The following is a 24,714-nucleotide window of genomic DNA, read 5'->3' as shown; positions in this document are numbered from 1 at the left end:
GACTGAGTGGTCTGAATGCACCGTGTGCCTGCTACCCAGTGACTTAATGCGGCCTGGGTTAAAACATACGTGGAGACCCCAAAGCTACTGGCCGCATCACTTGCGCTGACATCCGATGCTCCTTCTACTTCCTGAAATTATCTACTAAGCATAATTTTCTCCCAGGCACAACCCACAGCAGATGCTCCAGCACCCGTGGAACACAATTTCCCACTGCGATTGGGGAAATTCGTTCTCACCCCAGCTTTGTCAGCTTTGTCGCTAACCGGCTGTGTACCCTGGAACCATCACTTAAGACTGTAGACTCACCTGTCAAATGAAGCCTAGAACAGATCGGAGGATTTTCAAACATTCAGACTGCAATCCACAGAAAAACAATTTATACCACCGCAGGCACACACTCGTACATATGTGTCATGCACCTGTTTATTTGGTGTTATTTTTTCATATTCTGGTCAAAGCCTACTGAAGTGATTTCTGGATCCACTCATGGGGAAAAGTGCTATTTTAAAAGTACTGGACTAGGGTGCGCCTGGGTGGCTCAGTGGGTTAAAGCTTCTGCTTTTGGCTCAGGTCATGATCTCAGGGTCCGCGGAGGGCTCTCGGCTCAGCTGGGAGCCTGCGTCCCTTCCTCTCTCTCTGCCTGCCTCTCTGCCTACGTGTGATCTCTGTCTGTCAAACAAATAAATAAAAATCTTAAAAAAAAAAAAAATGCTGGACTAGGGGCACCTGGGTGGCTCAGTGGGTTAAGCCTCTGCCTTCAGCTCAGGGTGCTGGGATCGAGCCCCGCATCAGGATCTCTGCTCTTCTGGGAGCCTGCTTCCCCCTCTCTCTCCGCCTTCTTGTGATCTCTCTCTCTGTGTCAAATAAATAAATAAAATCTTAAAAAAAAATACTGGACTAGATGACTGTGTTGTTATTATCGCGGATATGATTATGATTATTCTCACTTGTCAGGATTCTAGGAGCGCAGTTTTGGGGTATACGGATAAAGGCTACGTTCAATTCACCCGTGTCCTAGGAAGGGTCTCTTTTGCATTATTTCCAGGTTGGGGCAAAAAGACAACACTAGTATTATCCGAAAAAACCATTCTAAACTATCAACTCCAATTCTCTCATTTGCTCTTCATAGGCTTATTTAAACAAAAGATTTGAGATACGTTTACAGAGTAACCAAGAATGTTTTTCTTGGAGCTCAGCCATTATTAGTCAAATAACTGCATTTGTTGAATAAATGAATACGGTTCTTTGAAATGCAGGCTTTATTTATGTTGACTTGACTTTCTCCTTATTGTTCTTACACAGCGTGGTCCTCATTTTGGGAGACCAACTCCTGCTAACAAATTCCAGCAATTGCTTATTTTTGAAGCTCAGATGTATACTTTTTAACTTACTGAATAAACAAGGGCTTTTGGTTTTAAATGTCAAAAGTCAACCCCAAGTCTCCCAATGCTCACCCATTAAGGTCATGCTGTAAACTGGTCTAACTCTGGAAAATCTGGAAATATGCAAAGAAAGCCACGAGAACGCCCAATTCCCTCTGGCCCTTTAAACCAATAGCTTCAACGTGAGCTAGGAACCTAATTTCTTAAGTGTAAGTATCTTTATGTGAAGATGGTCCTTTAAGCATTATTTATACATAATGATTAACAGCACAGGCTTTAAGGTCAGAGTCCACATCTCAAATCCTTATCTCTGGTACTACTGGTTGTGACCTTGAACAATTACGTAATCTCTTTAAGAGATCACAGACTAACCTTCAAAACCTAACAGGGTTTTGTTCACGTTAAATAAGATAACGTATGTCTTGTGCTTAGCACCGTGCTTGGCATAGTTCCCTAAATTGCAAACAAAATCCATCTATTAAAGTCACCGGGACCATTGTAGCTGTGGAAGAGACTGCTTCTTTACTATAACCAGAAGCAAGTTTACCAGCCTCGGCGCTACTGACATTTGGACTGCAGTGACGTCATTGCTGTGGGGGCTGACCTGCCCACCGGAGAATGTGGAGCCTTTATCCATTAGAAGCTGGTAACAGTCCCCACACCTGTCCCATCCTCTTACCTCCTGCCCCCACCCATGACGGCCCAAAATGTTTTCGGATGCAGCCCAATGTCCCCTGAGGAGCAAAACTGCCCTGACTTGAGAACATGAAAGTATGCATTATTAATAACATCATGTGCAAATATTTGCGTGTAAAATGAACATTTTTTAGTTTATAAAACCTTTAATGTTATTGCTTTTATATTTTTCATACATTTATTTATGAACCTCTGAGGCTTACTGGCTTTGCTGACTTAGTCATGGTACTTGTGACTGTTCTAAGAATAATTCAACAAAAGACAAATGCACAATGTTCAGTGGTGATTCGCTTTATCAACAACAAAAAAAGGAAAATTACCTAATAAGTGGGAAATGTAGCGTGAAGTAACTTGTAACCCTTTTATCTCATTGTCAATTGGGGTCATGTTTAGCAATAAAACGGTATGTTTATACTTATACCTACAAAGTTGTTCATTAATCACTTAGTATTTTTGACACATGAAATTTCCTAAAAGAGATGCTGTCTGGTTTCTTAATGGATGCTTCTAGAGTTCTGCAGCTTTGAGATCATAGCATAATATCTTTAAAATGACACCCCGGCATTCAACTCCAGTGATCGTAAATGAACTGATTCCTCTTTTGTTGTAAAAAGAAAAGACGAAATGAGTAGAAGGAAGAAAAACCCAGAATTTGAGACTCGAAGCGATTTTAGAAATTTTAAAATGCTTTACTATTTTAATATATTCCTTCTCATTGGCATGCTGTATAAGCCAGAGCCTAGGAGATGTAAATGAATTGCCCAGGAATATGGGCATGCTAGGTGACTTACGGAGTTTGTTTCAAGACAATTTACTCAGTTATTCAATCAGTTTTCTTGAACGTTTCCTATGTTCTAGAGTAGATGTTGAGGATAAAGCTATGAATGAGGCGTTCTTGGAGCTTTTGGCCTAGCGTATCCAGAAGGGTTTATACTTATTAATATTTCTACTAGCAGCCCAGATACCTCTACTCAGGTCTTTCCTGGACAGTCTTCTGGGGAAGAGCAGGGAAGGTCAGGGACAGGTTTAGAAAGATGGAGAATCTTTGACCCAGAGCAGCTCAGATTTCAATACAACCCTAACCTAAAGGCTGACCTTGACCCACTGACCCTCTGTCTACAGTTCTCTTTGGCTGCTTATTACCTTTAACTCTTCTCAAACACTCCTTTTAATCACGGACCATTTTTCTGAGATGGAAAGACCTCCAGGTTCACCAGTGCCAGGCTTGGAGGCTGTCAACTTGGCCTTTCTTTCCTCCCCTAAACCACGACAGCTTTCAAAATCCTTCATCTTCGCAATGAACCCCAATCCACTATTACTCCCTTCCAGCTGAGACTTTGCCATTTTGTGCAGTAGGGGAGCTCCCAACTGATTTCCATCCTGCCCGTGGTTCCTGGTACAAACCCTCCCTGGCTTTATAATGGTGCTGTTGCCCTTTGTGGGCACTGTCCTAACTCAGGGGCTTCCCCTCTCTCACCTAGACTATTTTGAGTGCCTCCAATCTGTCCACTTTACTGACAATACCACTAGATGGCTTTTTCCATAATCACCGTTGACCCTGTTTACCTCCTGTTTTGGGGGGGGGGGTGCAGGATTACTTTGACCTGTCTGCCCATGTCTGTTTCTTCAAGCCACGTTGAGATGCTTACCCGCCAACCACTCATCCCCCAACACATGAAAGCAAAGGCAGACTTGCCGACATCCCCAACCTCTCCCACAGGTGCCCATTCTGCCTCTTACCAGAATTCCCACTCCTCACACCACTGCTCATTTTACACGGCTGCTTCTGCTTCCCCTGGACCCAGTTTAAAACATTTATCTCCTCCCTCCAAAGCTTGACCCTCAACTGCCATTTTTAATATTTGGCCTCAGACTGTCACTAATCAAGCAGCTGGGCCCAGCGAGCCCCTCAGACCCGAAACCCTCATTCACATCTCGAGTTCATATTCTGGCCAGGAAGATACCAAGATACTGACCATGACAACATAAGGATCCTTGTGATCTTGTCCCCAGGTTGTGAACAGCAGACGGGCAGCTCATAAGCCACATCTGATCACAGGCCTATTTGTTTCAACCCTCAGAGAAGTGGGGGCTGAACACTGAAAAGGAACCAGAGATTCCCCATGGAGGTTAGGACTGCCAGTGTCCCTTGACAACAACTTATTGGACTTTAAGAAGCCAGGAACTGTCCAGCTCCTATGACCCCTACATACTTCACTCATTTATCTTGTCTACCTGGCCCGGATCAACGTGTAGCGTGTAGTACTTGGTTTCCAGACCCTTCCTCCATACATCACTGCCCACACACACCGGGCTGTCCTGCCACCCTTTGGGGAATTCTTGAATTGGTTTTCCATTTTCACTACTCAGCGGTGAGGCCCAGATACTGCTGTTTTTCAAAATGCGCGTATATTATATTATTGCATAATCAGGGTTGAGAACACCTGTTCTTACAGAATAGTCTATGAAACATCCCTTCCCAGGGATAATACTTTTTAACTTCTCAGACAACAGGCCCTGTGCCTCCTAAGGAGAGATTTTATTTTTTCACCAAATAAAGCAATTTTCAGTTTTAGAGACTTTAAAAGCACAGGAAAAGTACAGAGAGACCAGTTGTTTATTTTCCAACTCCCCAAAATTAAGCATTGTCAAGCAAGGTGGCCCATTTGCCTTGTGACTCTTTCCTTTTTCTCTTCCTAATATATCAGTCTATAATTTGTGAAAAATTAACTCTGGTTATCGGAATGGATTCAAATAATGCACAGTAGTACAAAGAACAAAAACGAAAGCTGAATGCAAACTGGTGTAGCTACTGTGGAGAACAGTATGGAGGTTCCTCAAAAATTAAAAAAAAATAGAACTACTCTACAATCCAGTAATTGTGTTACTGGGTATTTACCCCAAACGCATCAAAATGCTAATTTATGCACCCTGATGTTTCTAGCAGCATTATTCATGATAGCCAAATTACAGAAGCACCCCAAGTACCCATCAATAGAAGATGGATAAAGAAGATATGGCATACATCTACAATGGAATATTACTCAGCCATAAAAAAGAATAAAATCCTGTCATTGGCGACAATGTGGATGGAGCTAGAGGGTATTATGCTAAGAGAAATATGTCAATCAGAGAAAGACAAATACCGTATTATTTCACTCATATGTGGAATTTAAGAAACCAAAAAAATGGCCAAAAAAAGAGAGAGAGAGAAACCAAGAAACAGACATCTTAACTATAGAGAACAAACTAATGGTTACCAGAGGGGACGTGGGGGGTGGGTGGGTGAAAGAGATGATGGGGACTGAGACGGGCACCTGTCATGATAGGCTGATATACAGAAGTGTTGAGTTACTATACTGGACACCTGAAGTTAAGATAGCACAAATGTTAACTATACCATAAAAATTAGGAAAAAAAAACATTATTTCATAAAGCATCTTCTTATACAAATAAATACTTCCATGGCCCCTTAAGACTTCCACATAGCTATTAACTAGGTGACTAACCTATACTGGATATAGATTGCAAATAACCTCTCACAGGTGGCTCTTACCGTTGAGATGTATGGGTTGTTGGGGCACCTAGTGGCTCAGTTCGTTAAGTGTCCGACTCTCTTTCAGCTCAGGCTATGATCTCAAGGTCATGAGGTCAAGCCCTGTGACGGGCTCTGTGCTGCTGAGTGTGGAGCTTGCTTAAGATTCTCTCTCTCTCTGCAACCCCCTCCTCCCCTGCTCATGCGTATGCTTGCTCTCTCTCCAAAAACAGAGAGAGAGAGAGAGATGGGTTGTGTTCTCTAAATGTGTCTGGGCATTCCTTACGTTCAAGTTTACCACGTTCATAAGTGTATCAATTCAAAAACAGTTTCCTTAGGACTTAAGTTTTTACAGATTCTAGAAATGGGAGATTCTGTTGTTATTTGCAGCATGTGAACATGACATACTCTAATTTCCTGTGATCTATTTGTTTAGATGTGTTTGTTTCCAGCTTCAATGGAGTATTTGCCTTTCAACGGGGCATTTCCTAGATTTTACATGACTATTTCAAATAAAAGCATGTACCAGACTGATTCCCCTTCTCATTCCATTACACGGTAAAGGATTTCATGTCAGGATCATTCCCTGTTGGAGCAAACAGAACACTGCATGCCCTGTGCTACCTCGTTGGTTGTCTGGGAGAAGGTTCTTACCAAATCCATTAGACAAATTTTCATCTTGCCCAGTACACAGTGCCTTCTTCATCATCAAAACAAGGCACGAGGCTACACCCAGTTGGAAGTAAATCAAGAACTCATCTGCAAGGTTAAAACATTCCCTCCAATTCCATGGAAAAGCAGCCAGACAAAAAACTTAGAGGACTTAGGACTTTTGTCTAATTTTAATCCTATTTTCAATTCAAGACAGGTCCGAAGAGTTAAAGGTCAGTGGTAAGTTCCATTGGTTGCTACATGTACTGGGGTATGTAAAAGGTTGCTAATTCTGGGAACTAAGTACTTATATATAGCAAGCAATCTTTGATATAGAATCGGAGAGAAGGAGTTCTTCTGTTTACAATTTTCTTCTACAAATATGAGAAACATCCAAACTTTCAAAAGAGAAGAAACACGGGAGAAAGAGTCTTGGGATGTGCCCCTGGTATGTGGGCATCCCTCACCCGTCATCCTCTATCTACGCCCCCCCCAACCCTTAACCCTGTGGAGTTTGTAGCAGTTTTTAAAGAAATACACAAAGCCACGGGGTAGGCCTAGCATTTCTTCTGGAAACATCTCTTGAACCTAAACATTTGGATGAAAAGCACTGGGCTACAATTACAAGTCACACAGCAACACAAAGACACACATAAATAATTTGGGGGATTGGGAATGCTTGTCACTCTTGGAAGCAACTAGAGTGGTTTCCTGGAGTATTAGCAGTAACTATTTTCTTGTGCAGGTCAAGTAAGATCAGTTGAAAATTCAGTGATTGAGTCTAAGATTTATGCTTACGTTTAGGGAGTATTTTCAGTGTACAGTTAATAAAGTTACAGATGTGTAGGAATGTGATATTTTTTATAAATTTGTAAAATAAAACTTGAGACTTCAAAGAAACGTTGTGCCCATCGGTTTTTTGCCCTGGTCCCTCTGCCCCTGCCCTGGGTCATCCTTGGGATCACGGGGCTAGTTCTGAGTCTCCAGCTCTTGGGTTTCGAGGCCCTCACTCTGAAGTACTTGACACTGGTGTTCTAATTTGTATGACAGTTATTTCAGTATGTTAGAAACTCTGAATTATGGACTAAATACAAGACCAATGACTAATGCATTTCATTTGTAGTAAAGGATAAACTCTCAAGGCACCCAAAAATCTAGACAAATCCTCTTCTGTATGAGTTTTGGTTTGTTTGTTTTTTAAGTAGGCTCCACGCCCAATGTGGGGCTTGAACGTCCAACCCTGAGGTTAAGAGTCACGCTGTCTACAGACTGAACTGGCTAGGTGCCCTCCAGATGAGTTCTTTTAATAAGAGATAATACCGGGATGTTGTGAGGTGCTCATTAATGATGCTTTCGTATGACTGACTAAAAAGACTCACAATGGAAGTTTTGTGAATCTGTCACATGTTACTGGAAGAAAAGTGAAATACAGTTTTGTTACTCTTATTCTTCCAATGAAGCCCGTGATGTTCCTATGATTTATAGATCTTCCTTGACTTACAATGGGGTTAAGTCCCAATAAATTCATTGTAAACTGAAAATATCAAACTGAAAATACATTTAAGACACCTGAACTACTGCACATCAATGCTTAAGTCTAGCCCACCTTAAATATGCTCAGAACACCCCTTTTGCCTCTGGCTGGGCAATACCATCTACCACAAAACCTATCTGATAACACAGTGTTGACTATCTCCCGTAATTGATTGAACACTACTGAAAGTGAAAACCAGAACCGTTGTCTGTATACAGAATTTGTCGGTCCATCAGCTGCGGACCCTTGCCATCAGATGGGGACTGACCCAGAGCTGCAGCTTGCCGCTGATGCCCACGAGAGGGGACAGAGTAGCACCAGCCCGGGAAAAGATTAAAATTCAAAATTCAAAGTGCAGTTTCTACCTGATGAGAATTAACATTCACGCCACCCTAACGCTGAAAAAGAGTAAGTAGAACCAGAACCATCCTAAGTCGGGGACTGTCAGTATTCTGAATCACAGATACTGTCAAGTCAAAGCTAACAGAACCTTACCAAATGGAAGCTTAGTAATGATATAACTACATACCGAATTTACTTTTAGTTTATTTACCCCAGGGAATAATATTACTAAAAAATGATCATGCTTTTTTTTAATAATAAGAGATCCAGCTGATTCTATTATTCATGGCAAACAATAAATAAATAATATGGGGAAAGTCTGCCAAATGGAACCAGTTATCAACAGCTGTTATGAGGCCATAACGTCTGTAAGAAATCATTCACCATTGTCGCAGTTTGCACTCCAAACTATTCACCCTGGAACACACAACATTTATTAAGATTTTTTAAAAGGCTGAATAAGAAGCTTCTTTTCCAGACCCTACAGGTGGCATATTCTAGGATTTCATTTTTATGACATTCTGGAAGAGGCAAAACCACAGGGCAGAGAACAGGTCAGACTCTGCCAATGTGGTAATGGACCCATGACGTGATGTAACTATCAGAACACATGGGACCGGACACCAAAAGGTGCCTAAAATTTAAAATAAATTTAAAAATAAATTTAAATAAATTTAAAAATAAAAAAGGAAGCTTCTTCAAATTCAACAGTATTGTGTAACAGAACGGGTCTCCTTCATGGTAAATGGATACATGGAAAAGTTCCCTTTTGTAGTAGACCAATAGAGATTTTCATTTGACAAATACTATTCATTACCTTTTTTGATAAATTTGGAACACATTTATAGAGTCGCATCATTAAGACTAAACTTTCAGTATTAGATAACATACATAACAAAATGTTACTGCTCTTTTGCTCCAAAATCTAGAGTATTTCAGAAAGAAATGGTGAGAAGTACTAAATATACAGACTACTGTATTATGACTTAGAAGTCCCATCTTTGGGGCGCCTGGGTGGCTCAGTTAGTTAAATGTCTGCCTTCAGCTCAGGTCATGATCTCAGGGTCCTGGGATGGAGCCCTACATTGGGCTCTCTGCTCAGTAGAGAGTCTGCTTCTCCCTCTCCCTCTCCCTTTGTGCTCTCTCTCTCAAACAAATAAATAAAATCTTAAAAAAAAAAAATAAAAGAAAGAAAGAAGAGCAAGAAAGAAATCCCACCTTCATGTCGCAGACAATCAATTCTCCTTCCTGGGCTTGGTTTCTCTAAACTTAAGTGAAGGGAACATATTGCCAGCTCCAGAAGGAAATTACCCGTTCCGCTTCACAGTCATTTTGTTCTTGAAGTAGCCCGTTCCAAGTTTTCACTGTTTCTAGTATGGTCCACTTAAAACAAAAACAGAATTTACCCCCAAATCCACATTCAGGGAGCACCTTCTGTGCATCAGTGGCATTACGGGCTTCAGAGTTCTGGCTGGAGTTAAGTTACCAGTTACAAAGTCACGGTACAGTTAAGAGTGACCACATGATTCACTTCTCACGACACGTGCCTCCTTTCCCATCACTGCTGTGAGATTGGCCGTACCATTCCTCAGTTGGAAGTTTGAAGAATGGAAGGGATGTTCCCAATCACAAGCTAGAAAAAGACATGATTTGGGCCCCCCTTCCCCTTTGAGGGAAGGGGGCCCCCACTCCTTCTCACACAATTCTTTTTATTTTTCTTTTATTTAAAAAATTTTTTTTTATTTTTTATTTATTTTCAGCATAACAGTATTATTTTTTCACCACACCCAGTGTTCCATGCAATCCGTGCCCTCTATAATACCCACCACCTGGTACCCCAACCTCCCACCCCCCGACCCTTCAAAACCCTCAGATTGTTTAAGATTTTATTTATTTGACAGACAGAAGTCACAAGTAGGCAGATAAGCAGGCAGAGAGAGAGGGGGAAGCAGGCTCCCCGCTGAGCAGAGAGCCCATGCGGGGCTCGATCCCAGGACCCTGGGAACATGACCCAAGCCAAAGGCAGAGGCTTTAACCCACTGAGCCACCCAGGCACCCCAAACTTCTACCACAGTTCTCAATTCCATGTGGCCCACTGGAGGACTCTGAGGGTAAATGAGGCCATGTCTGTCTCATCTGACACACTCCTCACTCCCCATGTCCTTCTTGGGACACAGTGGATGGAAGCGGACAGGGAGATGGACCAGATGCCCCTTCCTGAGGCACCCTGTTTCATCCTGGTGAGGATGCCTGGTGCCTCCTCATTCTGCTGGAAACAATACCGCATTTTTTTTTTTCCCAGCTGGGGCAGAGAGAGGAGATTCAGATGATCTGGAAACTGCAGGTATCCTCAAGAGTCAAGATGTCAACACTGAGGTAGGACTGCTGTTGGTTATCTGTGTTTCCTCATACCTAAGCATGAGCTTGCGCACCCACAAATGATGCCCATGCGATAAATACTCTCACTAACCAGTGCTTTACGATCAGTTACTCTGTTCCTCTCACGTTCCCACACAGGTGAGTAGTACTGGAAGCTGGGGGGAGGGAGAAACTCAAACTGATTTTGTCGGAGTTCTAGAACATCTTCCAGATCCTTTGTGGTAATCTCAGAAGCCTTCGCGTCATGGAAAAATTGTGTTTTTTCAGTACCTGTTGTCTCTTAGTGAGGACAATTGGGTGGAATAAAACAACAAAAACAAAAAGCTAATAGTTATTACTAATAAGCTAATAGTTATTACTACTTACCAGGCACCAGACACCACTTTTGGCATTTGAAAATGTCTTACTACACGTAATTCACTTACAAGGGTTGGTACTATTATCGTCCCCGCTCTACAAGTACTGAAACCAAGATTCAGAGTGATTACATCATTTGCCTCAAATTGTAAACACTAGGAATCTGAAAAACTGCATTTGAAGCCAAGGAGTCTGGCTCCAGAAGGCCTCTTTCCCTCCCCCACGGTGACGTATTACACTGGCCTCCCTCGAGCTCAGTATTTATGGGCGTGCCCAGAAAATACGCTCCTGAACAAGGAGAAATGTGCTATATTAAGACAGCCAGGCAAATGGAGATAACGTGTTAGTACTCAGCAACTAACATCCTCATTTGGTTAGAAATTTTACAGCACAAAAATCACTTCCATCCACTGCCTACGATGACTGGCCAGAATTTTAAGAAGTCATGGCAGGAGTAGCGGTTGGCATCTAAACACAGACATAGTGACCGTAACAAGGAGAGAAGAGAAATTCATTGCCCAGAGGTCGCTGTTCCAGTAATTCTATACTGGGAAAGGGGGCAGAACAGAAATGGTCCCAGAATCAACAAAGGCTGAGCCGGGAGGACCCTCTCGATCATCTTATAAGTTGCTAGTATTGTCTCCATTTTACAGATGAGTCAACAGAAGCCCACACAGGACAAGTTAACTGCACAAGGTCAGCCAGCAGATTTGTAAATGAATGAGTAAAGTTTCTGCCCACTGCATGCGCCAGAGCTAAAGCAAAATAATGCAGGAGAACTTTTTTGAGCTCACCCAGCCCAATTCTTTCCTTTTACTGAGGAGGAACCCAAGGCCCAAAGAAGTTATGTGACTTACCTAGGGTCATACAGCTAATCAAAGACAGAGGCTAGAGTAGAGGTTAGAAGATAATTTTGCAGTGCGTATATCTAGGTCATTGGCCCTTCTTATATGGTCCAGTGGCTAGAGTTTGAAGAACTTATAAAAAGGAAAATAAAACATTCACATCATGCTCGTAGCACTTACGGTCCATTTATTTAGTATTAGATGTGCAGCGTGTAGTGTTTAAAAAACTCCAAGTCCAAGGGGCACCGAGGTGGGTCAGTGGGTTAAGCCTCTGCCTTTGGCTCACTTGCATCCAGCTCCCTGCTCAGTAGGGAGCCTGCTTCCCCCTGTCTCTCAGACAGGCTGAACTGCCTATCTCTCTGCCTGCTTGTGATATCATTCTCTCTCTCTCTCTTTCTCTCTGTCAAATAAATAAATAAAATCTTAAAAACAACAACAACAACAAAAGACTCAAGTCCAAAAACGTGCTCTAATTTTTTTTTTTTTTTAAGATTTACTTATTTTTTTTAGAGAGCAAAGGTGAGAGAGGGCAAGGGGCCGAGGGAGAGGGAGAGAGAGAATCTCAAGCTGACTCCCCACCGCGCTGGGAGCCTGACCTAGGGCTCGATCCCACGCCCCCAAGATGGTGACCTGAGCCAAAATCAAGAGTGAGGTGCTCAATCAACTGATCCAGCCAGGCGTCCCTGCTGTTCTAATTCTGGGGTGTCCTCTGGGGTCATCCAAAACAGTCATCCACAAAGGCATCCCAAGATTCTTCTGGCTCTTTCACAAACATCTTGGAAAAGAAATACTAGCCAGTCAGGGCCACTGCTGTGAAATGCATTACTCTACCTATTTGGTAATTAGGAAGTGAAACTGAACCAGAACCGCCCAATACACAAATCTCACTTTTTAATAAATTCCCAAATACCTTCCACACTTTCTCTAATGTCCCAAAACCAAAGACGAACTGAGGCCCCGGGTCGGTAAAAGTAAACTCCCCCAGGGTCAGACCAGCTGCTAACTGGGGAGGCTGGGGTGCCAATGTCGAAACTGGTCCCTCCGCACAGTCCTGCAAGATGACAGGCGCTTCACGCCAAGCTCAGAAGCTTGAAACCCGGGGAATCTCAGATGAAATCACACATGTGAAAAATTAAGTCGACTGAAGCCACCAGAGGCGGCCCTGGGAGAACCAGTGGTCACGGTAAACACATTTACATGTAGCTGATAGCGAAGTATCTTTGTGTCAATTCCACAAACACACAGCGGGCGCCCCCCCCCCCCACTAAATCGAGGAAGTGGATATTTGGTAGCAACAAGAGATGAACAAAAGTTATCTCTAAAACATTGCAGGTGTTAAGGGTCTACCTCACTAAATCGGTTTTACCACTCCTAGTAACATACTCTTCCCATTTTCCCAGCATGAAGAGGAAGGCCAAGAGAAGGGAAATCTTAACAAGCATTATTCTGACTCTTGCTTTCTAAGGCCTAAAGAGTTTGTAGACTCGGCTTTGTCCACTGGGGAAAAAAAGGGTGGGTGGGGGGAAACATAGTCTGGTTGATGTAATATATCCTGAAAGTTTAGGTTGGATAAAAAGATTTTCACTTTTCAGCAAATCATTATCATGGAATACACAGAAAGCCCCAGCCTGGACTATTGGAATTTTAGATTTCCTTTGATAAGAGGAAGCAACGCATGTCTGAGAATTGTATCTATTCAATGATTTTTCGTAAATTTTGCTTTCTGGCTTTGAGTGTGTGTAGTATGTTGGTAGCTGCAGAAACTGGCTGGTGGGCACAAGAGGGTTATGATGCTGCCTGCCAGTGAATTTTGCATTAGGGTTTATAAATTATCCTGTGTTAAGTATCTAGGAGGGGCTGCGTTTGTTTTAACTTTGAGGAAGTTGAACACCCAAAATGGGAAGGATGTGGCTACGCCAGCAAAAACCTGTATCGAATGCTTGTGAAAAAGCTCTCGCTTCTTTTGGGTCCTGGCTGTGCTAATTTCCCTTTGTGAGAAATTATATTATGTTCTAAACAAATACCACGTAAGTCCCTTCTGGTACATGGTGGGATTTCAGAAAACAATCTATGAATCCCAATTCCTGTTCCTTTCACCTGAAGTGACCACAAAAATAAAGTCCTAAAGACACTACTGACATCCTTTGGATTTTTAAGGAAACTCTTCTTAAGGATAATACACACTTAGCAATATTCATATGAGGACTGTAAGGACCTACTTAGCAAGAGGCTTTCATTCAAGTTAAACTATCCCGGCTCCCCCTCCCTCAGGGGATTCACTTAAAACAAGTCCCGGAAACCAGCTCCAGGTAACAAAGCCCAGATACAAGGGTGGGTGAGGCCAGGTGGAGAGATCCGATCAATGGGGGTGGTGCATACTTTCTCCCAGGTTACCAAGGAGTATGGGCCCCGCCCTTTGGGAGCCTTTTGGGCCCCAATCCCAACCAAGGTGATAAGCTGGTTCAAATGTCTACTAGGGTAAATTGTAACTCAGTTGGTCACCTAGCATCACTGTGGAGTTTCCTCTGTGTGTTACAATCTCACTGGTCACCTGTGCGTGGCCAGGCCCCACCGCAAGGCATTTGCCTTTAAAAGCTAGTCTGTGAAACCGAGAAGGGTCGCCCTCTCTTGTAAGAGGTGCGTCCTCAAACGTTCGGTTAGATTCTTGATGCTAGGAGCGAAATAAGCTTTTGCTTGAACCTTCGCTTTTGTATCAGTCTCGCTCCTTTAATCCACAGACCCATTATTGGGCCATAACAAGGACAATGGGAGCTATTTTAGTGGTTTCAAAAATTCACATTAAGGGAAATTAAAATGACAAAGTGCCCATCCCAACATGTGCACCTGCTTACATTTTCCTATACTTCCTCCCAGTTTTCTTTCTTTCTTTTTAAGATTTTATTTATTTGACAGAGACACAGCTGAGAGAGGGAACACAAGCAGAGGGAGTGGAAGAAGGAAAAGGAGGCTTCCCACCCAGCAGGCAGCCCCATGTGGGGCTCAATCCCAGGACCCTTGGGATCATGACCTGAGCCAAAGGCAGACGCTTAACCACTGAGCCACCCAGGCACCCCTCCTCCTGGTTCTCTTTGGGTATATATCTATATCCAGTTGTACATGGTGGTGGAGTCATAGACTAGATATTCTTTTGTAAAAAGATACTTAAATTAATTTTATTTAACACCTTGAGGATCTCCTTAGTTTAAGAATTCGAGGTCACATTAAGGTTATCTTTATGTATATTCGTATTACTAAGTAGATGAACACTTATCCTGTCACTTTACACTCAACGTTTTCCTTTAATTCTCAGAACTTGATTTTTTTAAAAAAATTTGGGTAAGCTTTAAGTAATCTCTACACCCAGCATGGGGCTTGAACCATGACCCTGAGATCAGGAGTCCCATACTCGACCAACCTGGCCAGCCAGGTGCCCTCCTCAGAACAACTTATTAAGTAGCTGTGTTAATCCGGATGGTACAGATGAGGAGTCTGAGGTCAGAGTTACCCACGATCACCAAGCTAAAAGGGACAAAGCTAAAATTCATCAGCAGGTTTGTCTCATTCCTGAGCCCTGGAGGTATTTGCTCAACAGCACTTTCCCATTAGCTCTTTGTACACCACCTCTAAAACATCCTCTACATGTAATCAACACCGTCCAGTTTTTCCTTATACACTCTCACTTCCCTTTGTCCTGGTGGCTGTCTTTTTTCCTCAGTCAAGGAGAGTGTCTGGAGGAAATCAACACAACCAACATTTGCTACAGATCTATAAATGGGCCAGTCTCCATAAAAGAGGGTCTAGAGCAGCGGTACTCAAAAGTGTGCTTCCTAGACAAGAAGCATCAGGATCCCCTGGGAACTTGTTATAAATACAGATTCTAGGGCTTGCTCCAGACCTGCTCCATCAGAAACTCGGGGCGGGGGTGGGGGCAGTATTCTGCTTCACCAGGCCTTCCAGCAGATTTTGGGACTCTGTCCGAGAACAGCATTGCACTATACACATGATCTTCCTTAATACTTTTAACTTCTCTGGGAACTAAGTGTTATTTATTATTCCCACCATTGCAGATGGGTAAACTGAGGGTCAGCACACACTAAGGCCAATATCACATAATTAGCAAATAATGGGAGTCAGGACTTCAACTTTTTTGGTCTGACTCCCAAGTCCTTTTCATTAAGTATCATGTGGACTCACTCAAAGGCAGATGGAAGGAGATGCTGTTGTAATGGTTCAGAGAGCTGGTGTAGAGATACTCATGTTACAGAGACAATTTTGACATCAATTATACATCTACTAGGGCTTTGACATGCAAAATAATTTATGGTGTTGCTTAAAGAGTCATTGAAATGCACTATTATGTTTTTGCTTAAAAAAAGGCAACTATGGCTTCTAGAAAATACTTGTCTTATGCAGTCGGTAGACAGTGATGGCAGGTTGAAAGAATGTTGGACAAATGGTCTTGCCAGTTCTGAAATCGTAGCTACATTAATCCTTTCTGCCAGAATTCAAGCCATGTTAAGCTCAGTGAATATTTACCAATCATAATGGTATTTATATTTAATTACATCTTCATATATACTTTAATCCAATATCTTCTGTCTTGCATAATGTTGTTCTAGAGATTAGGAATTAAAAGTTAATTAACAGCAGTGTTTCCGGACTATCTCCTTCACAGGGGTGGGGGCAAAGAATGTTTGGGCACAGATTCTCCAGTAAAGATGTTCCAAACATTACAGCACAACCAATGGCTTCCAGCAACATAAATGAGCCCTCAAACTGCCTACGGCTTCAGCAGATCTTAATTATGCAAATAGTAGGCAACCTGCCTAAGGTTTCTCTACCAGGAACTCACCATTTTATGATATACTCATCAGTCGGGGTACTGGAGAGCTATGATGAATTGTAAACTATAAATCTTCCCCAAATTCCTGGCCTGAGAAGAGCCTCAAGCCCTTTTGTAATGGAAGAAAAATAGGCCCAAAGGCCCAAACCACTGATATAATATTTTAAAAATCACGTCCAAACTCATTATGTGTATTTTGTATTATCTGGCTATACAAAAGTGGTATCATTTTATTTTTTATTTAATTTTTAAAAAGATTTTATTTATTTATTTGACAGAGATCACAAGTAGGCAGAGAGGGAGGCAGAGAGAGAGGAGGAAGCAGGCTCCCTGCTGAGCAGAGGGCACGATGGTGTGGGGCACGAGATCATGACCTGAGCTGAAGGCAGAGGCTTAACCCAGTGAGGCACCCAGGCGCCCCTTTATTTAATTATTTTGAGAGAGAAAGAAAGAGCGCGCATTCATGGTGGGGAGGAGTGGGGTGCAGAGAAGGAGAGGGAGAGAATCGTAAGCAGACTCTATGCCCAGCCTGACATGGGGCTCAATCTCATGACCCTAAGATCATGACCTGAGCCAAAACCAAGAGCTGGATGCTTAGCTACCCAGGTGCCCCCAAAGTGATATCATTTTAAAGTTCTGTTAAATGGATAAACCCATGGAAGTTTCGGTGGGTTGTCCTCTGGCCACACACACACACACACACTCAGCTTTCTGGTAGACCTTACTATTCTATGATATTCATGAAGACAGGACTACTTACACCAGGCCATCAATGTTTCTAATTCCCGGTCACTGGTACAATCAGCATGACTGAATGCATCCTTTGTGGTTCTAGAAACTAACTTCTAAATTAGGCTGATGTACAGAGCACACAATGCATACTTTGAAAAGGACTGGGACCGATCCAGCTCTGCCCAGATTTAAGGGCCCGGTAACCTTTCCGTAGAGAACACATACCTCCTCAATGGCTCACTGTTTACATTTGCCGGGAGCTACACCTGGAGAAATGTTTCAAGTTTCTTTCTATTGTTGTCTTTCCTAACCTTTCATTTCCTTATACTCAGGTGTTTTTTTTTTTCTTTCTTTCTTTCTTTTTTTCTTTTTTTTTCCCTCCTAATCCCATTGCTGAGCAGCAGCCTAGATCAAATTAAAGACAGCAGAGTAGGCCAGGAAGAGGTCCTACCAGCAGGACTGGATGGGCAGCAGTGCTCTCTCTTGGAACCAGATGAGACTGCATGAACGGCCCAGGGTGACTACCTGGAAACCAGGGTTTTGCTTTTTGTTCCTTTTTTTTTTTTTTTGAGGAACTCTGCCCTACTAACTTTCCAGCCGGAACTCTGGGGCTTGCCAATTCTACAAGGTCTTTCTGATACTGTTATCTTTCCCCTTACTGATACCATTCACAGGACTTGTGGTGGAATGATACCTCCAAGCAGTATCTTTACTTCCTGTTTCTCTAATCCCTCCTATCGAAAATTCGCCCCACCCCACCCGGAGACAACAGTTGTGTCCTTTGAAGCTTCGGGTAACTATCTAGCCCCTCCCACAATCTGCCCCACAAGCTACAAACCCTCGAGTCAGGCACCGTCGGAGGTGGTGGGGCAGTTAGTGATGGGGAAGACACGGATGGTGGTCCTATTTCGAAGACAATCATCCGATTCCGTACCCTTCAGGAACCCAAACACTGAGGGGGTAGGGCAGAGGAGATGTGCGTTTAGCGGGAAATGATAATCCAATGCTTGCAGGAGGGGCCTCCGGGAGAGGAGAACCCAGAGCTTAAGTACCACCCATCTGGGAGGTGAGTGACTGGAGATGGCTTCAAGAGGTGCCATCCCAGGTCGATTAGAGAAGATGAACTGGATTTAGACAGAGATGGTCAGAGGGATATCCAAGAGAGGACATCGCAGAAAGCCCCTCACTTCCCCCAGATTAAGTGAAAATTGCCAAAGCGTAGAGGGTCAAGCAGTTGCTGAAACATCAAGTCTGAGGCATCAAGTAAAAAAAATCAAAATAGAGAGATAGGTTAGGGATGCGGAAGGGGGAGGAGTCAGGTCATGGAGGTCACGTCCCAGTAAGAACTTCAACCTGATCTCAAGATAATGAAAAGCCAAGGGAAAGCTCCAAGCAAGGAAACAGCAGGTGTTGTACTAACCTACCTGAGAGCTCCGTGCACCTGCCATTGCTGCGTTCTGGGAAGCAAAGATCCCTGCAGACTTTTGTTCCACCGAATTGTTTGCGTCCAGGTTATGAAATGCTTCCAAATTAAGAAAAACTTAAGCATTTAAATGAAAAATTAGCTTCCTAAATATCTGCATATGACCTATGTAAATACGGAACAGAGCCAGGAGTCCTTTGTTTCTCATTTACAGACGACAGGGTGCCTAAAATGAAGATCATTTTTTTCTGTTTATTTTGTGGTAAGCTTAAAAACAGTATATGTGGGGTGCCTGGTGGCTCAGTGGGTTAAAGCCTCTGCCTTTGGCTCAGTTCATGATCCCAGGGTCCTGGGATCGAGCTCCACATCAGGCTCTCTGCTCGGCAGGGAGCCTGCTTCCTCCTCTCTCTCTCTCTGCCTGCCTTTCTGCCTACTTGTGATCTCTGTCAAATAAATAAAAAATAAAAAATCTTAAAAACAAAACAAAACTATAGGTAAAAGGAAAGAGAGGCGACTGGCTGGCTCAGTCGGTAGAGCATGTGACTCTTGATATCAGGGTTGTAAGTTTGAGCCCCACCTTGGGTGTAGAGATTACTAAAAAAAAAAAAAAATCTTGGGGTGCCTGGGCGGCTCAGCCGTTGGGCGTCTGCCTTTGGCTTAGCTCAGGATCTGGCCAAGGTCCTGGGACCGAGCTCAGCCTGGGGCTCCCTGCTTCTCTCTCTCCCACTCCCCCTGCTTGTGTTTCTGCTCTCCCTAGCTCTCTGTCAAATAAATAAATATAATCTTTTTTAAAAAAAATCTTTTAAAAAAGGAAAGAAAACTTCTACTCATTGTAAAGACAAAGTCCTCAAGACACTTCACAGTCATTAGGCTCAAAAGACACTTCACAGTCATTAGGTTCAAAGTCTCAGCGTGTTTGTTTCCTCCCCTCACCGGCCTTTAGTAAGAACACCTCCCATTTCCACCGGCTCACAGAGGGAAGAGCTAGACCAAAGCCCATTCCAGATAGGGACGGAGGAAGCTGGCACAGAAGGGTGTGTGGGGTTGGCAATCCGTTCAGCAACTTCCTGTGACTCCAGCCAGCACAGTGGCCCTGCTAAGCCTCAGCAAGTTCATTGTGCTCACACACACACACACACACACACACACACACACCCCTAGCACTCCATATTCCTGCTTACCTTATTCCAGCTTAAAGTGGTCTAGTAGAACTTACTTTACACTGTTCTTCCCTGCTCCCCACCCCCCTTACCTTACCCCCATTCTGAGATTCTGCAAGAAATTTGCTTATTTGTTTTTTAAAAGATTTTATTTATTACTCTAGGAGAGCACACCTGAGTGCGTGCGAACAAGCGGCGGGGAGGGAGAGGGGCAGAAAGACGCCACACTGAGCTTGGAACCTGACCCAGGGCTCTGAGATCAGGACCTGGGCTGAAATCAAGAGTTGGACACTTGATTGACCGAACCCTCCGCCCCTCACCCCAGGCACCCAGAGAATTTGCTTCAGATACAGGAAAGGAGAAATGATTATTCCCTCCTTTTCTGGTGCAAGCTCAAACTTCAGGTCATACGGATCCAGGATTAGACCCCGGCTTTGCTTGGACAAGCTGAGGAGCAAGTCACTTCCATCTCTCTAAGCCTCTTTTTCTTCCTCTGTGCATGAGGGTAACAGTGATTATTTCTTATAGTTTAACAAAATGATGTAGAACACACATCTGGAGCAAACTCCATCAACCAAAACAGTATTAGAGATGCCACCAACAGCATACTGCCGTGTGTTTAAACTTTGTAAACAGTAAGAATGAATACTCCCTACACTCAGATAAAGTGTTTACTCCCCTCCTAAAAGTCTTTGTGATCTGACAATTTTGTAGCCCACGGGATAGAAAAGGTCTCTGTCCCCAGTCACCTTGCCTGTCCTCTTTCTGCCCTGAGTAGACTTTTGTGGCCACCGCTCCAGTGTGGCTCTAAGGAATGCCGGGTCACTGAGAAAAGAGTCACTGCTACGAATCTACTTTCAACTATGAAGCTAGCTTCAAACCGCTCTTAGATGTGTCCAGGATACCAAGACTCCGTGTAGAAGCAGGGAGTTTTTTCACATATGGCAGGCATTAGGGTCTCGTTCACACAGGGCTGACAGCCACAGCTCTGCTGTCACAACAATGGAAACTGGTTTATTGGGACATCACCAGGAACAGGTGCTACAGGTCACACAGGTGTTCTCAGACAACAGACAGAAAACAGAATTTTGAGAAGAAACTCAGTCCCGAATCAAAGAGGAAAGCCGGTGCTGTTTTCTGCCTTCAGTGGCCTGGCAGACCTCAGACCCCTTTCCAAGTGATCATAAACAATGGAAAAGACTTCGCAGTCTACGAAATCAAGAGACTGCAAAGTGGAATTTCCAATAATCTGTGACTTTGAAATTGAGAATTAACTTTGGATCAACTCCCACTGTTGATCCCCTCTGTGTTCATTTTACCCATTCTCCTTGACAACAAAAGATCAGATGGTTCTTGTTGAACCAAGTCGGTTGACACCTGGATACTTGGTCAGGTCTTAAGTTAGAGACATTTAATTGAAGAGCTAATTTATCAACTTCTAAAGAAGATTCACAGATTCCAAAAACAGTCCGGGCGGCTTGGAGCGATGCCTTTGAGGATGAATGGGATACTGTGTGACACGGTCTGAAAGGAACATACCTATTTCAAGTCATAAATTCTAGGATGCTTATTAAAAATCGATTTCAATACGCTGTAGCTGTGCTTATCAAGGACGATGAAAAGCATCCATTCACGAGATTGAGCTAGTATATGTCAATTATGTCTCAATTTAAAACACACACACACACACACACACACACACACACACGACTGAGCTACAGGATACACGATCAAAGACAGCTCTGCCAGAGCTCCGGCAGCTTCTCATGCTTCTTAGATCACTATACTGCACACAGTTATAAGACAACACAGTGGGCACTAAGCTGGTCACTAAAAACAACCAGACTGAGGCACCTGGGTGGCTCAGTCATTAAGCGTCTGCCTTCAGCTCAGGTTATAATCCCAGAGTCCTGGCATCGAGCCCCTCATTGGGCTCCGGGCTTGGCGGGGAGCCTACTTCTCCCTCTCCTACTTCCGCTTGTGTTCCCTCTCTCGCTGTCTCTGTCAAATAAATAAATAAAATATTAAAAAAAAAAAAAAGCAACCAGACTAATAGTTTTCTACGTTTTAAAGTTCTGGGTTTTTTTTTTTTTTTTTTTTCCAAATAATCTCCAGTGAGTCTGTTCTCTAGAAGCGTTGGGTATTAGTGAACTCAGTCTATGAATACGAAAAAATTGGAATGCACATCGGCACATACCTGGAATCCTATTAAGTGTCACCCAGAAATGTTCATCGGGGCTGTAAGTATCTTTCGACCAGTGTAGAAGATCAATGGCCCTTTTGTCGTGGAAGACAAAGTTGACAAACTCTCTGGTCAGGGCCACATAGGCAGTGCCAAAGTAGATCGTCAGCTGATGCGGAGGTGAGCTTTTCAAAATATTAGTATTTTTCACAAAAGAGCCATCTTTGCCTATGTGCTCCTGGTGCACGAACTTAGTCCGTCCAATGGCGTGATCGGGGGGCAGCACCCCCGGGGTGATGTTTTTCCCTTTAAAGCTTTTCAGATACCGAATGATCTCCTTGTTGGTCTTCAGGGGGAAGTCTTGCCCACACGTGTTGATGGTGTACTTCCAGGGCACCTCGGACAACGCGAGATCTTTGAGGCAGTTCAGGTCAGCCTGGAGTCTGGAGATCCCCCCATAGACAACCGGCTCCATCTTGGAGGCCAGGAAAGCATTTGGGAAGCAGCTCAGCAACTGCTCTACTGACTTCTTGAATTCAACGGTGGCCTTTTCATCCACGTGAACGCAGTAGACATTCTGGGGCATGTAAACAGCTCGGAAGAGCCTCTGGAAAGTATCAAAGTCCTTATGGATGACCATGACATAGGCCAACGGGAAAGCAGCTTCCTCTTCCGACAGGGGGCTGGTGATGTAGTGATTCTGGGTCAGGTAGTCCTTGCACGGGACGCTCCCCAAAGGTGAGGGCAAGGTCCTCCCCCACAAAAAAGGAGCCTGATCTCCTAAGGCGTAATCACAGGCATGAATCCCCAAGTACTTGTGACGGGAGCCATTCAGCGACCCGAACCTCCCCGGCAGGTGTAACTCGCTGTTATAAAGTATCACAAATAGAAGGGCACTGAAGACCGCGAAAGCAAAAAGGCAGTACCTCCAAAAGTTCATTATTTTCACTTCCCTGGGGAAGGACGCGCTCTCCAGGGACTGAGAAATGACCAGTCCCCGAAACCGCGAGTGGGGAGAGGTTGGACTGACCGCTCTTCCCGGTCTTCCGACCGGCTTCTCCCGAGGGCTGGAGTCCTTCAGTCCTGATGCACGGTCTGCCCCAGCGCGGCGTCCATCCTCCGCGGCGGCGCCGGCGGGAGGAGATGCTGCCGCAGCGCGCCCCGCTCTTCCGACCCGGAGGTGCTGAATCCGGAGCCGCGCTCTGCGCCGCGCTCAGCCGAGCCCCGCGCTCGCCCAGCCCAGCCCAGCCCAGCCCCGCCTCTGGGAAGCCCTCCTCATTTGCATGCGAAATGCAAGTGGCGGATATAGCAAATTGCGTTCTGGAATGGACTTTCCACGGGGGCTGAGTTTCCCTCGCTGCGCCCCGCCCGCCTTCCGTGCCCGGTACTCCGCTCCCACCTCCCTGCTCTTCGCCCGCTCTCTCCTCGCCTTTTCGAGTGAAGAGCGTCTTTTTCTGCTTCGCCCCGGCAACGTGCTAGCAGCCCTTGCAAAAGCACAACATTTAGGACTTCTGCCCCCTCGGCTTTATTCGTCTTCCCTCTTTTGCATTTCAGTGTTATTTCTACCTCTGGGCACACAGACACAGGTAAGAAAAAACATGCACTTGTACTAGGCATTAGCAGAAGACTGTCAATGGCGACAAGAGCCTGTGGCCAGGTGGGTGTTCCTGGGTTAAATCAGACAGTCCGATCGTGTTACGTAGCATATACAGGTGTGTGTAGGCTATGGGAAGGGGGAAAAAAAGAATTACACTCTTGGAGAATGGGATGAGGGCAGAAGGAAACTAGCAGTGACTTGTAACGTTAAAGGGTCAGTGTGGCTGACATAAATGAAATAAACACACCTTTCAGTTTGCACCACCCAAGGGAAAGGTGATAGTCATTGTTCCCAGAAAGTTGGTTCCCCTTTCACACAGAGCTTCAGATAACGTGAACTCTTGACACAGTGGCTATCTCCAGTGTGTGGAGTCACTCGCCAGTAGTCTTTCAAAAAGTCTGACATCTTCAGATCTGAGGTCATTTCATACAAACCAAAGAAGTCTCCTTCCCACCCAGCCCCCTCTTCTCCTACTTCCTCACTCTGAAGAAAGAACAAAGGCTTCGGGGTTGCTGCAAAATTCCTGGAAGTACCAGTCAGTGTAATTCAGGGGAGGCAGGAAGGGAAGCCCAGCAGGTCTGGTCACATTACAGAGGGCTTGTTTGTCATAGCTCACCTGTGAGGGTGGCTGGAGCACTTGGCAAATGTGGAGGGCGCTGGAGACATAGGAGGGTGGTAAGACGCTCCTGGGGGAAGCAACTCCAGCAGCTACAAAAGAAAATCAATGGTGGCAGCCACAGGGGTAGCTAAAAGTGGCCTGGTCCCTTCTCAGCCCGCAGTCACCTAACCATCCTAACTGTCTGGGCACCAGGTGGCTGTTGGAGCAGGTGTCGGGCAGGTACCCCGCCCGAAAGCGGGGTATAATGCAGCACTCCCTGCCCCCTTCCTATCCCACACCGCTCTTACTCTATGAGCACTTGGAAAGGAGTCCGGCCGGGATTCCTCCCCTGCCCCTGTAACCACCGCACCAGCATTCGCGGTTACCTCTCAGGGCCCAGCTGGGGTGGACACAGAGTTCCTAGAATGTTCATGAGAACTACGGGACTGTAAGCG

At 44.4% G+C, this 24,714-nt stretch overlaps 1 protein-coding gene across 5 annotated transcripts in view; it reads right to left on the bottom strand.

Annotated features, from left to right (window-relative positions):
- Nucleotides 1-24,714, bottom strand: part of GCNT2 (glucosaminyl (N-acetyl) transferase 2 (I blood group)) — a 96,367-nt gene that overhangs the window by 13,448 nt on the left and 58,205 nt on the right. Inside the window, exon 1 of one of the 5 annotated variants that reach the window (XM_059399428.1) lies at nucleotides 22,080-23,300. The exons of 2 other annotated variants lie outside the window; for them this stretch is intronic. In XM_059399428.1, the coding sequence (XP_059255411.1) occupies nucleotides 22,080-23,004 (925 nt within the window). In that variant the 5' untranslated portion in view covers nucleotides 23,005-23,300. Of the gene's footprint in view, nucleotides 1-22,079; nucleotides 23,301-23,677; nucleotides 24,370-24,714 lie in introns of those variants that run through there. 2 more of the 5 variants (XM_059399424.1, XM_059399427.1) reach the window with 2 other exon arrangements.

The sequence above is a fragment of the Mustela nigripes genome, chromosome 5, assembly GCF_022355385.1.
Source record: "Mustela nigripes isolate SB6536 chromosome 5, MUSNIG.SB6536, whole genome shotgun sequence".
NCBI classification, from domain to species: Eukaryota; Metazoa; Chordata; class Mammalia; order Carnivora; family Mustelidae; genus Mustela; species Mustela nigripes.
The sequence above is the reverse complement of the archived record's forward strand: the minus strand, read 5'-3'. Positions and strand labels throughout refer to the sequence as shown.